This window comes from Carassius auratus, chromosome 25, assembly GCF_003368295.1.
Source record: "Carassius auratus strain Wakin chromosome 25, ASM336829v1, whole genome shotgun sequence".
In the NCBI taxonomy this organism is placed as follows: domain Eukaryota; kingdom Metazoa; phylum Chordata; class Actinopteri; order Cypriniformes; family Cyprinidae; genus Carassius; species Carassius auratus.
This window is the reverse complement of record NC_039267.1, coordinates 6,885,019-6,902,661: the sequence shown is the minus strand read 5'-3', so window position 1 is coordinate 6,902,661 and position 17,643 is coordinate 6,885,019. Positions and strand designations below refer to the sequence as shown.

The following is a 17,643-nucleotide window of genomic DNA, read 5'->3' as shown; positions in this document are numbered from 1 at the left end:
TCCTTTGGTTATTATTATAACAGAAACATTTCCGAGGCTTCTGGATAGAAGGACTCAGTAGATCTGAAATGAAAAAGAAATTTTCTTCATTGCTTATGTTATGTTTATAGTTTTTTTTTTATGTTTATAGTTTAGTTAATGAACTTTGTATTATTTTGAGAATTACAGCAGTATGACTAACACTCCAGCCAACAAGATCATTTCATCTAATTTAAATAGTTATGTAGAAATGTACTTGTATGTATTTATTTATTATTTTTAGAGTTTTTTTTGTGAGTCTGTAAAAGTATTTTGTAACTGATGGCTTGGCGTAGTTTCCATTTGTGCCCATTAAAGGGATAGTACTCCCACAAATGAAAATTTGATGTTTATCTGCTTACCCCCAGGGCATGGTTACTTTGTTTCTTCAGTAGAACACAAACTGAGATTTTTAACCCAAACCGTTGTAGTCTGTCAGTCTTATAATGGTTTCAGCCGACCGTGATTCCCATTCACCTGCATTATAAAACTGACAGACTGCAATGGTTTGAGTTAAAAATCTCAGTTTGTGTTCTACTGAAGAAAGTCACCTCCATCTTGAATGCCCTGGGGGTAAGCAGATAAACATCAACTGTTCATTTTTGGGTGAACTGTTCCTTTAATATAAAAATAACTGCAGATGAGCTGAGTCTGCCTGCACTGACATCTGCCCCATGAAAACAGAAGACATCGCAGTGACACTACGGTTCACAATTTTTTGACATATGATGAATTATTTTTGCTCATCGCAGATCTTTTGGTTTAAATGTCTTAATTAAATACTTTAAAGAAAAAAAAAACGTAACTCTTATGTGTATGCTTATATTCTTCTAATAAAATTGTCCACTAAACAGTTTCTTTAAACTTTAAACTTTTGTTTCTATAAACACCATATTTTGCATTTATAAACTAGCACGTATGATTAAATTTTAGACCCAACAACATCTTTACAGGCATGAAAATTTCTCAGTCTTTCATCAGTTCATTTTGAAGATCATTTTAGAGAAAACTGTTTTCTTGTGTGATGCCGTATTCAGCTGATCTCGAATCAGTCATCTGCACTGTTTATAGTACTCTGAACATCTGTCCTGTCTTCTCTGTGATGTCCAATCAAATACAACTACAAATTTAGCAGTTTCTAGTAATGGTTAATGGTTAGAAATTAAATAATTCATTGTTCTGTGATTTTTACTTTGTGGAAGGACATTGTTGAGTATTCAGAGAAATAAAACATCAATTCATTCAAAACACGAGTACTTGTGTGTTTTTATAAGAAGATCAGCTTATTTTGTTTGCACTCATATAGCAGAAATATGAAGATACTTAAATTAGTTAATAAGTTAATAGTAAATACACTCATCAAAACAACTTATATAAAGGGGTGAATAAAAACTATATTTAAATTATCATTTATAATGCATTATATAGTCAAATTATAAATAGTTATAATTATTAAGATACATAATTATTTTTATTTTTTTTTACATTATTTTATATTATTAAATGCAAGGATATTCCCACAGATGGGCCGCAGTATTCCCTGAAGCAAAGTTCCTCAGTCATGAATTCCTGTGGCTCGTGACTTAAATGGGCTCATGCTAGTTAGACTTTGGAAAAACTGACCTAAAAGCCATTTCTCTCCTAAGGATATCCTTAAAAGCTCGGTCTCGCATCAGCTGCTGGGGCCTAAGGAAAGCTCTCGTGTCATGTGAGCTGTGAGGAAAAGATTAGCCAGTGTCATTTGACTACGCTTTTATTTGTTATATTACCAACATTAGTGTTATTTGGTTAAAAAGCAGATGAAACGCTTCAGTGATAAAGCGTGAAAAGCACTAATTCAGCTATTTAAAAGTAAAGTAAGAAAAAAATTCTCCATCGTTACCCTCACCAGGTGGCATTGAAAGAACATTGAAAAATGATAAACTAAAATCACACGTACAAAAAAAGTCCAGTGGTGTAATATCCTAATAATAATAAAATTGTATACAAATGAGTATGACTGTAGTCAATCTAAGCAATGAATAAACAATGCATAATCTAGACTTCATATGCAGAAAATTTGCTAATGAAGTTAATTCCGAACTTAAATGCGAATTGTTTTAACAAGCACCCTAAAAGTGTCAGTGCTAGTGAAGATCAGCAGACTTGTTAAGTTTCAAGGCATGAGACTTGTCTTTAAACTCAGCTTGCGTCACTGTGTATGAGTAATAACTCTTCGAGTACCTGACCGGTTGACCTGACACACAAACCTCAGCAGAGGATCCTCATACTTTACTGTTAAATGTAACATGTAGACACTGACTGACCTCCTGCTGACTGCAGGCCTCAGTGTGTTGGCAAAACAGAAGAGTCGACTGACAACTGTGATGCTTAACAGATGAGTCTGTACTGCAGCCCTATTCAGTTTTCATCATTTCTATGTAATGGTGGAGAGAAAAAAATAGATTAGAGAAACAATGAAGTTGTCCTAATTAGAAGTAAAATTAACAGCCGTTAATTAAATGCAACAGAGGATGTTTTCTAACCTGGCAAGCTGATGGAAATTTCTACCTCAAATTCCAGGAGAAAGACAAAGGTAGAGCTTTTCTGTGCTCTTTATCTATTGGTCACAGGGGTTTAGTGTTTTGCACATGATCAGATCTACGTCAGTCTGCCTGAGGCAAAGAGGGTTGATCTCCTAAAATAAAATCAAGGACTGTCTGCTTACCAGAAGGTTACGAGCCAATCACAATCAAATTAATCATCTCACTCACCAAGCCTTCATTTATTTGATCTAAAATACAGTTAAACCAGTAATGTTTTGAAATATTATTACAGTTTAAAATAACTGGTATCTATTTTAATATATATATATATATATATATATATATATATATATATATATATATATATATATATATATATATATAAATTATATATTAAATATATATTAAAATAGATACCAGTTATTTTTTATTTTTTAAAGTAGTTTATTCCTGTGATGGCAAAGCTGAGTAGAAGACCAAAGCATCATATGTCAAATTCTTCCCTTCATACTAAATGAATAGTCTTCTGATAAAAAAGATATTGTTGCTGCTGTCTCTGTTATTGACGTGGTGTGTTTATCTAAGGGAATCAGCTCTGTTGCTTTAGTCTCTTGCAACAGGCAAATCACCGGTTCAAAGATAAAAATCATTTGTTGCCATCGTGTTCAATTTTTCATTACGGTGAGTTTCCAATCTCATCTCATTTCTTTATATCCCAGGCATCGCTGTGATCACGACTCTAATACAGAAGCCTTTTGTGCAGCTGATATCAGGATGGAGAGGCCGATCTGTTTTCTCCGGTAATGCAGGTTAATTCGCACACAGAACCCCATGTTCTCCAAGATTTACGTCACAGTGAACACTCATGTGTCAAATCACAAGTGTTCCCTGACACCAAGACCAGATGTTTTGTGCAGTGCAGATGGGGCCAATGAAGGGGCAATATTAGCTAGTAATATTAGTTTTTAACATTATAGTAGATATGAAGGTTGAAAGTGAAATATAATTGATAATTAAGTTAGCATATTTATGTTTTTGCAAGTTCCTGATAAACAACAGTGTGATATATGCTGGCATTGGGACGTTAGCCAATCATATCAATGCTTTTACATGAATAAGTCTTAAAAGTACCACTGTTTACATCTAGGGATGTAATAATCTTATCTTTTCCTTTTCAAATGCAAAAAACAAACCAGAGATATCACTCCTGGCAGGCCTGGTGTGCTTCTGTTATGTTTTATGGAAAGCGCACAATCTGAATAGAAAACAACAGGAGGCCGGGATTGTAAGGGGCAGAGAGACAGAGGTCAAAAGGTGTCGGAGTGAGACGTGTGACTGAAGTCTGGAGGCAGACAGGCTCACACACTCATGTGCATACACACACAATAGCACACACAGAATTAGACAAATCTCTCACTCAAGGTCACGATTCCACCTTCACAGTGGCAGTCAGGTGACTGGAAGCAAGATTTGGGTGGTCATGTGCTTGGCAACACAGACTTTTCTGTCCTTTATGCTGTTTTTTCCCCCTTTTTTACCTTTATGTTAGAAAATGTTGAAAGGGACAACATGGCATATTTACCAACCAAGGCCAAATGTTTGTTTTGTTCTGGTAGGGACATTAAAAAATCAAATGACAGCACATGAATGGTCAGTGTGATAGCAATGGATATTAAGAAGATGTGTTTTGTATTTTGAACTTTATGTTGAATGTTTCATGTGCAGTGTGTCCTTTATGAAATGTTTTAATAATTCAAATGTTGAATAGTGTTCCCTTTTCCAGTTTATTAGAATACATTTCTTAGATACGTAAGAAATCAAACCTACCCTTTTGATAAATAAAGGGTCTGATTTCATTAAAGTCCACTCCAAAAAATGACATATTAAAAGATTTTTGTGATATTTCTTCCCTAGAACCATCACAGAGAACTCATGTACAGTATTCCAAAACTCGTTTAGTTTTTCGCAGGTCTAAAAAATGGGCATAATCGTGCCCCTATGTGTCTTACATCGGTTGCATAAGGGAGATGCACCAAGATGTATTTTACTACACAGTGGACAACATAGGAAGGTGTAATTTGTTTTAAATTTATTTCCTGCAATTACAAAGCACACGTCTTTACACGGTTATTTACCTGTTTTCTGTTATTAATATAGGGTAGTGATATTAATGAAACTGGATAAATGGCTTGTTTCTCAATATGTATTTATATTGTATTGTATTAATATTGTATATTATAAGTGTTGTAACTGAGCCATAATGGGAAGAGGTATGCAAACCACAGGTTTTTGCATCAGTTTGCTCGAGACATGCATGTTAATTAGTGTCATTTCTGAGGAGGATGGGTGTCAGAGCTTCATGTCAGGATGGTAAACGAATATAACCCATACCAGTTCACTGTGTTAACACATACCACACTGTTCAGAGGAATGTAGAGGCTTCATATCTATATATGACTTGAGGTTTATACAACCTTTTCTGGGTCAGCAAACTAAACAGCAATGTGTTTGTGTGTGTGTGTAACTCTGGACCACAAAACCAGTCATAAGGTTCATTTTTTTTTTTTTTTTACAATTGAGATGTACTGTATACATCATCTGAAAGTTGATAAATAAGATAACTAAGGTTTCCATTTATGTATAGTTTTTTAGGATAGGATCATATTTGGCTGAGATACAACTATTTGAAAATCTATAATCTAAGGGTGCAAAAAGAAATAAAAATGGAGAAATTCACCTTTACAGTTGTCCGAATGAAGTTCTTAGCAACACATATTATACCAAATATACCTGAACTTATGGCTGGTTTTGTGGTCCAGGGTATATTTATGCAATAATTTATAATAATGATATATGTTATGCTTTATTATTATTATTCAAGAGAAGTATGACATAAGCCCCCTGCTGTCTGATGCAATGATTAAAAAAAAATGCTAATTTAATTTAATCTAGGAATGTTTAAATCGTTGAGTTTGTGAAGTTTCATCAGTAAGACAATATTCACCCGCTCCAGCGAGTGGCGCTACAGCGCAGAACTGTTAAAAAACAAACCATCGAGGAACGTGTTGCCTGCGGAAGTATTTCTGTGCGTCGGTCTTGTAGTTCATTTAAAGCTCCATGTGGTTGTAATTGTCGCGCTTAAGTCATTCTGTGCCTTTTAAAACAATCAAAATGGGTAAAAAGGGTAAAAAAGAAAAGAAACTGAAAGGAGCGGAGAAAACAGCCGCTAAAATGGAGAAGAAGGTGTCGAAAAGATCGAAAAGAGAGGAGGTTAGTGAATTTATTGCTTAAGACGCCACCATTAGCACTCAAATAAACAATAAATCAACACGAATGTAATAATTTGATTTTATATTTTATGCAATTAGGAGGGATTTGGAGGCTTTAATAGCAGAATTTCAGTCACTAGACGCGAAAAAGACGCAGGTTTTGGAGACGCCGTGTTCCCCTCCGTCCCCCAGGTGCGTGTCCACATGTCCAGGTGAGTCACATGTTTGTTTCTGTCACACCTGACTGACAGCTCGCGCTCTCCGCAGGTTGAACGCCTCTCTGTGTGCGCATCCCGAAAAAGACGAGCTGATTTTATTCGGAGGGGAGTTTTTCAATGGGAAGAAAGTAAGTAGTCGTGTTGGTAAATCTGTTGCTATGTTTTGGAGCTGGCCAATCCTTTATTATGTTCCAAGTACCATCCTGAACACCTTAAGCTTGTTTTATTATTGTATTTCTCATTTGTAAGTTGTTTTGGATAAAAGGTTTTTTGCTAGTAAGAGATGGTCTACTTGGTAATGGCTAGCTTGGACCAGCTAGAAACCAGCTACCAGTTTAATTAAACTGGATTTTCCACCAGGACATGATCTATTGATATCATGTATTGTTGACATAGATATTTATGTATTATATCAATATACTATGATATATTTCTATGAAATACTGTATGTAAATACATATTAATCAGATTGTCACTGTTTCAACCGAAACAAAAACTGTGTGCTTCCCAAAAAGCCTCAAGTCAGTTAAATGTTTCCTTTCTTTCAGACGTTTCTATACAATGAATTATACTTCTACAACATTAAGAAAAACATCTGGGTGAAGGCAGAGATCCCGAACCCTCCCCCAAGACGCTGCGCTCAACAGGTACTCTTTTAACTTATTTAATTTGTTGGTTAAACCTCATATTTGAAATATACAAAATATAACAACATTATAACTTATATGTTATAAGATGGAACAGATTTTGTATTAAAGCTGGATCTGTTATTTCAGACTTCACCACCAGGGGTCAGACTGTCTTAACAGAAGTCATTTCTCAAGCATGTTTCTGTGGCTCTCTCTCCATCTCTCTGCAGGCTGTGGTGGTTCCCCAGGGTGGAGGGCAGGTGTGGATATTTGGAGGGGAGTTTGCGTCCCCTGACGGCGAGCAGTTCTATCATTACAAAGATCTGTGGGTGCTTCACCTGGGGACACGCACATGGGAGCAAATCAAGTGAGTATTGTGTTGTTTTTGACAATTCACTGAGGACTGTGCAATACTCAAGTGATATATTGCAAGTCATAGAACAGCATTCTTATTTAAAGTCTTGACACCAACACATTTATTTTTAAGCCAAAAGCTTTTAAAATGCACTTGAAGACAACATGATGGCTAAATATAATCAAAATAGTTTGAAAAAAGTGTGAATGATTACCATGTTTATCTACTATAGTATCAAAGATTGCATAAGTTATATCAAAATATCATGGATAATTTCGGAAATTTTCAGTGCATGGTATTCTAAAGGAAAAGTGTTTATATTTATAATATTTTATCATAATACAATATATAATAGCATACATGTACCTATAATTATAGCTAATATATAACTTTTTCTTCTTCTTTTTTTAAGTCAAGAGAAATTCATCACAAAAGTCAAATGTATTGTGAAAATTGCTAATATTTTCCTGAAAAGGACCATAGATAACTAAAACAATAAAAATATAAAAAAATTGCTAAAACTGATACATTTTATATATTAGTGCTAACAAAATATGAATCGCATACAAAATCAAAGTTTGTTTACATAATGTGTGTGTACTGTTTATGTATTGTGTGTATATATAAATACACACACACACACACACATTCAGTATATTTTGTAAATGTTTACATGTATATAGATGTATATATTTAATATTGTTTTGTTATTTATACTATATCTTAAATATATACATGCATGTGTTCGTATTTATATTCATAATAAATAAACACCATACACACTCATTATGTACACAAACTTTTATTTTGGATTAATCATTTGACATCACATATACACATATATATATATACATATATATATATATACATATATATATATATATATATATATATATATATATATATATATACATATATATATATATATATAATATATATATATATATACATATACATATATATATACATACATATATATATATATATATATATATATATATATATGTGTGTGTGAGTGTGTACACATTACAATAAAAAATGTCAGAAATAAACAACAAAATTACTAAAACTTTAAAATTTAAAGAAAAACGGCAATTACAGAAATAATTCTAAATATTAATTATTATAATAGGATCTCAGTTAAACTAAATGAACACTGAAAAAGACAAAACCATTCATTAAGATTGAATTCTTTAAGTTGAACCCGAAGTATAATTGTGTTTGGTCTTTATGAGAGCTTAGCTGGGACTTTAAGACCCGTGTCCACCTGTGTTTTGTCGTCATGCTGTGATTAGAGGTTACAGATGTCTAAACTAACAGGATTGACTCTTGACTGGTGTCCTAGCCGCTTGTTGAAATATGTCCACTTTGTCCTCTCAGAGCTCCCGGTGCTCCGTCTGGCAGGAGTGGACATCGAATGGTCCTGAGCAAAAGACAGCTGCTTGTGTTTGGGGGATTTCATGAGAGCGCCAGGTACAGACAGGGCTCCCCGACTTCAGCCTGTCAACATTCAGTCTTGTATTAGAAGAAAAATTATTGTTTTTGCTCTACTACTTTTTGGAGTGAGATTTGTGCCTCTCAAAGACAACCATGACCAGTAGAATTTTGTAAACGTATTAAATATTTGTTTTTTAAATGTTAATTTGAATAATTTTTATGCAAATATTATAAATACTGCAACACACACACACACATACACATATACATATATATATATATATATATATGTATATGTGTATGTGTGTGTGTGTGAACATATAATCTGTATGTATATATACAATTTAAAACATTAAATACTCTTAAAATATTTAGTTTTTGTGATATGTTCTCTGCTTTACAGGGATTATATTTATTATAATGATATTCACGCTTTTAACCTGGACACATTCACATGGAGCCGTCTCCAGCCCACAGGAACTGGCCCCTGTCCCCGTTCAGCCTGTCAAATGACCCCCACTCCTGACGGCAACAGCGTCATCATCTACGGCGGGTACTCCAAAACTGTACGGTTTGGTTATTTCTGTGACTTTCTTTTTTCTTTTTCTTTTTATTTATTGATATACACTGAAATTGATTAATCAGGTTTTACATTTACATTAATCTATGAGTGAATGTGAATTTATTTGAATATTATATTGAGTATAAATGTTTAATTTGTGGAAATCTATCATTTTCACAAGAAATATTAAGTAGTTTTCAACATTATTAATGATAAGAAATGTTTCTTGAGCAGCACATTTGCATATTAGAATGTTTTCTGAAGGATGGTGTGACACTGAAGACTAGAATAATGCTGCTGAAAATTCAGCTTTGCATCACAGGATTACACTACCTTTTCAAATATGTTGACAGTTATTTTATTATGTAATAATATTTCACAATATGACTGTCTGTACTGTATTTTTTTAGTTAATGTAGTTCATGATAGTACTTTTGTTCTAGAGATACTAAGAATACAGTGGTGCTACTAAATCACGTATAAAAAACATTGTCATGGTGCATGGAAAAACTCCATGGTAGTACTATGTCCAATAAATCATGATAGTGTCAAGGTACTTGTATTTTTTAGAGTACAGTTGCTAAGCAACTTGCCACGTTTATATAGAATTCTACTGTTGTTCGGTCACATGAATAGTTTACAGTAGCTTAATTCATATGGCTATATAACTATTCGTGTAACAAAATACATAAAACATCAACATCCTCCCTCTATATATAGACGTGGCATTTCAGGTTAAAGTGTAAGGGATTTAAAACTGTTCACACCTTATATGTCCATCATTAGTTAAGCTGTGTTACACTTGGCTTCATTTTGGCAAGGGCATGTTGATGGCAACTGCAACTGCTCTATACAGAGAACCAGGTATTGTGTCATTTCCAGGAGCTTGTCCTTGAGTAAACCCATGAGAGTAAACAGATGTAGGTGGTCATGGCTGCCTTTCTCTTCCAGAGAGCGAAGAAGGATGTGGATAAAGGAACCATCCATTCTGACATGTTCCTGCTGAGGAGAGAAGGCAAAGAGGAGCAAGGTACCATCATTAGGACCTCCACGGTCATCGCTAGTTTAACGTGGGCTGCGTCTCTCTCCATTTCCCCTTATTGTTTGGAAAATCCACTTTCTTGTCCATGTCTGAAAAAGATTGTTTAATTTTATGCTCTTGTCCTGCAGAAAAGTGGACATGGACACGAGTGAACCCTTCAGGAGTCAAGCCCCCTCCTCGGTCAGGCTTCTCTCTGGCGGTGGGCCCCGGGGGCCGGGCGCTGCTCTTCGGTGGCGTCTGTGATGAGGAAGATGACGAGTCTCTGGAAGGAGACTTTTTTAATGACCTCTACTTTTATGATATCAACAAAAACCGCTGGTTTCCTGCTCAGCTAAAGGTTAGTGTAATGTTTTGATTTAGTAAAGCCTCTAAAAAAAGCCCAAAAAACATTTTATATATACATTGTCTTGTTCTTGGCAGGGCAACAAGTCAGAAAAGAAGAAGAGGCGCCGTGGGAAGAAGGGAGAACAGACGAATGAAACTGAAGGGGAGAAAGAGGAGGCACAAGGTCCCACTGAGATTATTAAAGAGATTGTGGCCGAGGATGGAACGGTTATGACCATCAAGGAAGTGATTCCAGCTGCACAGGCAGAGGAGGACAGTGAGGAGGAGGAGGAGGAGGAGGAGGATGGAGAAGAGGACGAGGCGGCTGCAAAGGCTCCCCTGGTGGAGCCCTGTCCTCGCTCCAGCGCCATGGCAACGGTGAAGCACAGCAAGTTGTACTTGTATGGAGGAATGTTTGAGGTGGGAGATCGACAGTTCACCCTCAGCGATCTCTACAGCCTGGACCTCCATAAGATGGACCAGTGGGACGTTCTAGTGGAAATGGACCCCAGTAAGTGTAAAGAGAGTCCAGAATTCACAGCTGCTTTCAGAATATCTGTCTGTCTGTCTGTCTCTATCTGTCTCTGTCTGTCTCTATTTATCTGTCTGTCTGTCTGTCTGTCTGTATCTATTTATCTGTGTCTGTCTGTCTGTTTGTCTCTATCTATCTGTCTCTGTCTGTCTATCTATTTATCTGTCTGTCTCTGTCTGTCTGTCTCTATCTGTGTCTGTCTGTCTCTATCTGTCTCTATCTGTCTGTCTGTCTGTCTGTCTCTGTCTGTCTGTCTCTATCTGTGTCTGTCTCTGTCTGTGTCTGTCTGTCTGTCTGTCTGTCTCTATCTGTGTCTGTCTGTCTGTCTCTATCTGTGTCTGTCTGTCTGTCTCTATCTGTCTCTGTCTGTCTCTGTCTGTGTCTGTCTGTCTGTCTCTATCTGTCTCTGTCTGTCTCTGTCTGTGTCTGTCTGTCTCTATCTGTGTCTGTCTGTCTCTATCTGTGTCTGTCTGTCTGTCTGTCTGTCTCTATCTGTGTCTGTCTGTCTGTCTGTCTGTCTCTATCTGTGTCTGTCTGTCTGTCTGTCTCTATCTGTGTCTGTCTGTCTCTATCTGTGTCTGTCTGTCTGTCTCTATCTGTGTCTGTCTGTCTGTCTGTCTCTATCTGTGTCTGTCTGTCTGTCTGTCTCTATCTGTGTCTGTCTGTCTGTCTCTATCTGTGTCTGTCTGTCTGTCTCTATCTGTGTCTGTCTGTCTGTCTGTCTCTATCTGTGTCTGTCTGTCTGTCTGTCTCTATCTGTGTCTGTCTGTCTGTCTCTGTCCGTCTGTCTCTGTCTGTATCTTTATCTATCTATCTGTCTGTCTGTCTCTTTTTTTTGTCATTTGTTCTATGTATAATTTGTCTGTCTGTTGGCAGTGTTGCCAGGTCTGCGAAACAAAGCCCTATTTCTATTAGGACTACAATCAAATTTTGTATGCAGTTTTCTCTCTTTTGGGGGTGGGGGGGGGTGGGGGGGTTCTGTCAAAAACATGTTATGGGGGGGTGGGGAGAGACCACTTTAAACCGCAGACTTAAAAACAACCCGCATTGTAAAAGTAGCCCAATTCCACTATAAATCTTTGGAGTTGATAACATTCTGTTGGTTTCATTATCTGTTGTTTGTTCTATCCATCGTTTGTTTGTCTGTCTGCTTCTCTATCTATCATTCTATTGTTCTATCTATATGTTGTATTGCAAATAGTTCAGTACCAAAATGTACAAGCCACACTCAAGCACTGAATTCTTATTACAGAGACGCAGGAGTGGCTGGAAGAATCCGAATCAGAAGAGGATGATGATGAAGAAGCAGAAGCAAAGGGCGGTGATGCTGAAGAAGATGACGAAGAAGAGGAGTCGTCCGAAGAGGAGAGTGAAGAAGGTGTGTATCTCGGAATTGCCAATTTAGCATTTCGGACACGTGTGAAGGAGAAAAGTATTGAGATAGTAAGTTTAACGTTTACTTTCAGACAGTTCAAAATGATGCCTGTTTAAGAGATTGAAAGGCCATCCCTGAGGGCGGACACGTACATTTTCCTTTAATGATCAAGGCCATGATTTGGGTCAGGTCCATGAGGTAGACATGAGCAGATGACAAAGGGTTTAGCTGCCAAGACCCCGGTCAACATCCACTGATTCTCTTTGACAACCAGAGCTGTGTGTTTTGCTTTGGGGTCCTTCTCGCTTAAATTCATTATTGTTAGATGCCTGTTTCGCTTGTCAGTTGTAATAACATCACTCGTTGTTAGCTTGTGGCTGCTTTATGGTTAGGTAGTATGCTAAACAAAGAGACTTTACCTCATCATCCACTCAGGGGGCGTTTCATGTTCAGAGTATCTCCATTTCAGCACTTCAGCTCTCGGAATAAAGTGAAGTTTTTTAGGAGAACCGAAAAGTTTCTAGATTTTGAAAGAGAACAGAAGCGGTAACCTGGACAGGTGTTGACATTTTCTCTGTATCTCTCCCATCAGATGCAGAGCATCCTCCAGTGAAGCCCGGAGAAGCCCTTGCAGATTATCAAACACGGACTGAGAAATACTGGCTGGGTCTGGCCCGAGCCAACATGGGTCCTGAAGCCAAAGAGAAGAAAGTACAAAAGGTCGGCCAAGCCATGGCCAAGGTGTTCTTTGAGGATCAGGAATGAGATTTTACGTGTGTGTGTGTGTGTCTGCGTGTGTGTGAGAGAGAGAGAAGACAATTAAAGGGTTTGTTTGTGAGAAAGCTAATGGATATGGTGTCATTATATATTAGCAAGCTGTGTGTGTTTCTGAAAGTGAACAAAAGAGAGCGAATGGATGTGTGTTTGAGTTTTAAAAAAGCGGAAGCATTTTCTTCTGACTTTAATGTTTAAAAACACGGCCTTACTCTTTTCTCACTATTTTGTCCATGTGTTTTTATTATTAATAACAGAAGCTGAATCTCAAAGTGGTTTGATTATTTGAATTCAATTATTTGCTTTCCGTGACCCTGTCTACTCGGATTCAGAAGCCATTTTTAGGTTGTAACTACTGCTCTAAATCATACTATGCGAAGTAATATTTATTTTTCATAATATTTGATCAAATTATTTAGCATATTTAAAAACGTTAATGTCCAACCCTGCTACATATCTGTTGATGTGCTCTACTATAGTGATAGTTACAGTGTCTCAGACTGCACTCATTTTGTCATTCACCCCTTTTTAAAATGCTGTATTTGCGAAAAAGCGAAAAAGCACCAAATATCAGAACAGATGTGTTCTGTGAAAGACATCTATAAGAAGTTGTGTCTTCGAGCTGAAGAAAGCTAAATCAGATGGCCAAGTGGCAATCACAGTTTCCAAATGCAAGGCGCTTCTCACATTGACCTATTTTTTGTTGGCTGTGAAGAATAAGCGATGTAGAAAGAGAGGCTAATGAATAATGAATCGCGGATAGAGAAATGGATGAGGTTACGATTATGCAGCCAACTGTCTCTCATCTCCCCTCTTTTATTCTCTCCATCTCGCCATCTTTTTCTCAAATCTGACTTTCTTTTTAAAAAGACAGTTTATAAATAACTGAAGTCGCCGTTTTTGCAGCCCTGCTCTGACGTCCTGAAGCACATGGATCTGCTGTCGTCAGAGACACATCAGAAGAGTGTGTGAGGTAGAGAGAGAGAGGGAGAAACAGGGACAGATTTGCTAGTTCTCGAAGATGTTTGTAGGTCACGTTACTTGATTGATTCCATTTATTTACCTAGTGGCTGTCTTTATGACCTCATTAGTGTTGTGAACCAATAAGAAAGCGAGTTTGATAGAAGATAATGATTCATAATTGAAGCTTGACTAATTCTATAGCTCGGGGACATGCTTCCTCACATTGTCTAATTTGTTTGGACACGGTTTAAAAAGGCTTGTAAATGGAGCCATTTAATGATCTTTTACTGTCTAAAGGTGTTACAGTGAAGTTCCAGAAAGAATTGATATAATAGACTCGCTAAAATCTAGCAAGGGCACAGTAAATTAATCAAAAGTGTTAAAGACGTTTAAAAAAAAAATTGGCACAATTGTTTTCGGCTTCATTTGGTGAGCCTAAGAGACTAATTAAAAAATAACATAAAAATCTTGCTAACCAATAGTGTGCATATAATCTTTTTTCTATATTGCATGTACTTTATGATAAATAAAACATTGATTACCAAATGCAAATCTCATTTTTACAGTTTTACAATCCTTACATTGTCATATTTGAGATATAAAATGAGTTTAATACAGCAATGATTTTACTGGCACATTTTTTACTCATTACTGTAAATGCAAAATATTTCCATTTAATTCAAATTTGCTTGAACATTTCAAAATCATAAATAATGTTATATTTTAGTTTATTGCACATCAAACCAAATATACATTTAGAACGCTTTGAATATAAGGCACGTGTCGCATACAGCATTAAAACAACACAATTATGAGTAAATAATGACTTCATTTTTATTTGGGGATGAATTATCCCTTTAATAATTGAGTCTAATTTTCTTTATGCAAAATCCTGTTTTGATTTGAGGTGTCCTGGAAATGTTTTTGTGAGCTTTGCCTAGGCCCTATGTTACGGGTCGTTTTGAGAGCTCTTTTTTTCCGTCTTGACTTCCCGTCTTACCAATAGATTTAAAGAAATCACCCATAATCCTCTTCTAGTGCTGGGACAAGGCTGAACTCAACTCAGTGATTCAGTTACAGTAATCTCAGACAAAATTGGCTTAACTTCCTAGCAGACGTCCACCAAACAGACAGGCAGTCGGTCAGCCGCAGTTTTGGTGGAGGGGAGACAGATGCGGTCATGTAAAAACGCCACCGATGTCCAGTAGGGTCAAAGGAAGTACACTGGTGTAATGTCATTAAAATTCAAAGGCACGTCTCGACTCCGTGTTGCCAGATCTCGCTAGAAAAATAGAAAAAAATCAACCTTAAATAAGAACTATCCTGTACGTATATTGTAAATAAGAAGCATATCAAAAGATCTCAACCTGCAGCTGCGCATGTATGCACATTATTGTCGCTTATGGATCGCTTATGATGAGCGTAACCCAAACTACTGTACTAAGACGCTTAATAATTGCTTTTAATAAGTGGACATGACAACAATACAAGAGCACGCTCTGAAAAATGCAAGACTTGTGGGCAGTGGGAAAAAACACAAGGCCTCGAGACGTTTTTTTTTTTTAAATGTTCAATTTACTTAAAGTAATATAGTTTGTTTTTGTGAGTGTGTGCCATGAAGGTGAGTAAATAATAACAGAATCAGGCAAACTATTCTTTTTAGATTAAGAGGTTTTGCACAGATGTCTCTGAATCCGGTGCGAATCTTTTCGTGTCAGTTATGGGGATCTTTACGGTTATTTGTAAGCAGTCTCATGCTTCAGTGATGTGAGAACAGAAGGGATGACATGGGGTTAGTTTCTACAGGAGAGGACAAGGATGAAAGTAAGGGAAAGAGACCAAACAAGGACAAGAGAGAGAATTGAAGATGAAATTAATTGGCCTTGTGCCCTTGCAGACTATTGCAAATTGTTTTTGTTTTTTTTCTTTTACTCTGAATCCATCAAGAAGATTCATTTACATTTTTGACATGTTTGTGGAGGATGTCTTGACAGTGCTGTTTTTATCCCTCTTCAGAATAAGATCATTCTCATATGTGTAATGTGTGCAGAGAGAGAGAGGCCACAACCATATTTTTTGGTCACACCTGATTGAGAACAATTCTGTATGAAGGTTGCTATAGTGAGGGCACACTCTCACTGGGGAAATCTCATGCATCACCTGTTTGTCCGTTTTCATTTGCAATCTTATGCACAGAGAATCTTCTATCACTTTCACTCAAACTTAATTTAATACAAAGAGTGAAAAAACGGCTGTATTTTACCCCGAAATCAAAAGGAAAAAATAAGAATTAGCCTATACTTTGAAAGAAAATAAAGAACTATTACTTTTATGTAAAATTGTCATTACTATGCTTCTATTATATTATTAATATATATTATAAAAACTGTACTGTATTACAATATTTATTTTACTTTATTACTGTAAAAAAATACTGTAATAATTTTTTTTCTATTAAAATCAAAATAAAGGTACAAACCGAATACAATTTTAGAAATAGGTTACAATCAAAATAAAATACAAATATTTTTTGTGACTATTTTAGAACTATTATCATTATTATTTGCATTGTTTCTAAGCACATCCCCTCCCTCATCACCACCACCAACAAATATATATATTTTTTCTAATAAATATATATATTTTTAGTCTTTTTACAAATATACAGAAATGTTTGTTTTTTTTAATTTGAAGTTTATTTATCAATTCATTATTTGGGGGTAAAACATGACTTCCCCTTATTTTATGATTTAATTTAATTTGTTATATTTGGTAAGTGGGGGTTGGGGTCCGCAATATGATTTTTATCTTCTGGAAATGCATCGAAATGTGACAACATGTTACTTTTGGAACATACGGAGAAAGAAAGGTCAAAAAAAACAAAAACAGACTCAATAACCACAACACAAGAGCTTACTTTCAAACACTTTCATTATTTTCTCCATATAACTCAAAAAGAAACAGACCCCCAGGAAAAGTAAAGAACTGAATGATAGAGGAAGAGAGAGATAAAAGAACTGGGCATGCTTGGGCATGCTATAGGCGCATAGGGTGACTGATACATCCAGGTCAAACGGTACAAGAGCCGGCGGAGTGGGTCAACTGCAGCAACTTCCTGCTTCAAAGACCCTTTGGAATCCCACCATCCCCGTCACACACAGCCGTTGTGTTATCACAGCAAGTTTGCAAATTTCTCGGCCCCAACCAAGGGACTAGAGTTGAGCAAATGTATGACTCCATACATTTGGGCCCCCAGCTTGTGTTCCTTTACATCAGCATAGATGTTATTTGTACATTTCATTTTGTTGTTTTGTTGTTGTCCTTTTATTGGCTGGATAGAGAAACGGGAGAAATATGTGGAAGGAAGGGAAGTGGGCGAGAAAGAGGGATAGAGAGAGTATACAAACTGTGAATGAATCATTGCCAGGAGGACAGACTCAAGGGGGAAAGTACAAGCCCATACACACATGCTATAAAAACATCTCAGTCTCTGCGTTCTGTTAGCTGGCTATAAAAAAATAAACAAAACCCCTCTCTTTGATTGTTTGTTTTACTCGTTTTAGTTTCGTCTTTGATTTTGGAGCGGAAAGGCCGCTGGATGCCAAGACCAGCACTCGGAC

General features: G+C 36.3%; 1 protein-coding gene across 1 annotated transcript; it reads left to right on the top strand.

Moving 5' to 3' along the window:
• Window positions 1-5,602: 5,602 nt before the first annotated feature.
• Window positions 5,603-13,332, top strand: LOC113043142 (kelch domain-containing protein 4-like). Its single transcript, XM_026202342.1, has 12 exons — window positions 5,603-5,812; window positions 5,912-6,004; window positions 6,080-6,158; window positions 6,579-6,677; window positions 6,890-7,026; window positions 8,395-8,487; window positions 8,855-9,017; window positions 9,965-10,043; window positions 10,184-10,392; window positions 10,476-10,890; window positions 12,164-12,289; window positions 12,879-13,332. Exons 1-12 carry the CDS (start codon window positions 5,715-5,717, stop codon window positions 13,049-13,051), a joined length of 1,764 nt encoding a protein of 587 aa, XP_026058127.1. The 5' UTR covers window positions 5,603-5,714; the 3' UTR covers window positions 13,052-13,332.
• Window positions 13,333-17,643: the final 4,311 nt, after the last annotated feature.

Bases quoted from the DNA above. Each gene is read 5' to 3' on its own strand.
- LOC113043142 (XM_026202342.1), top strand. From the start codon at position 5,715: ATGGGTAAAAAGGGTAAAAAAGAAAAGAAACTGAAAGGAGCGGAGAAA. The intron at 6,005-6,079 runs GTGCGTGTCCAC...CGCTCTCCGCAG, and splicing joins TGTTCCCCTCCGTCCCCCAG to GTTGAACGCCTCTCTGTGTG. The intron at 6,159-6,578 runs GTAAGTAGTCGT...CCTTTCTTTCAG, and splicing joins AGTTTTTCAATGGGAAGAAA to ACGTTTCTATACAATGAATT.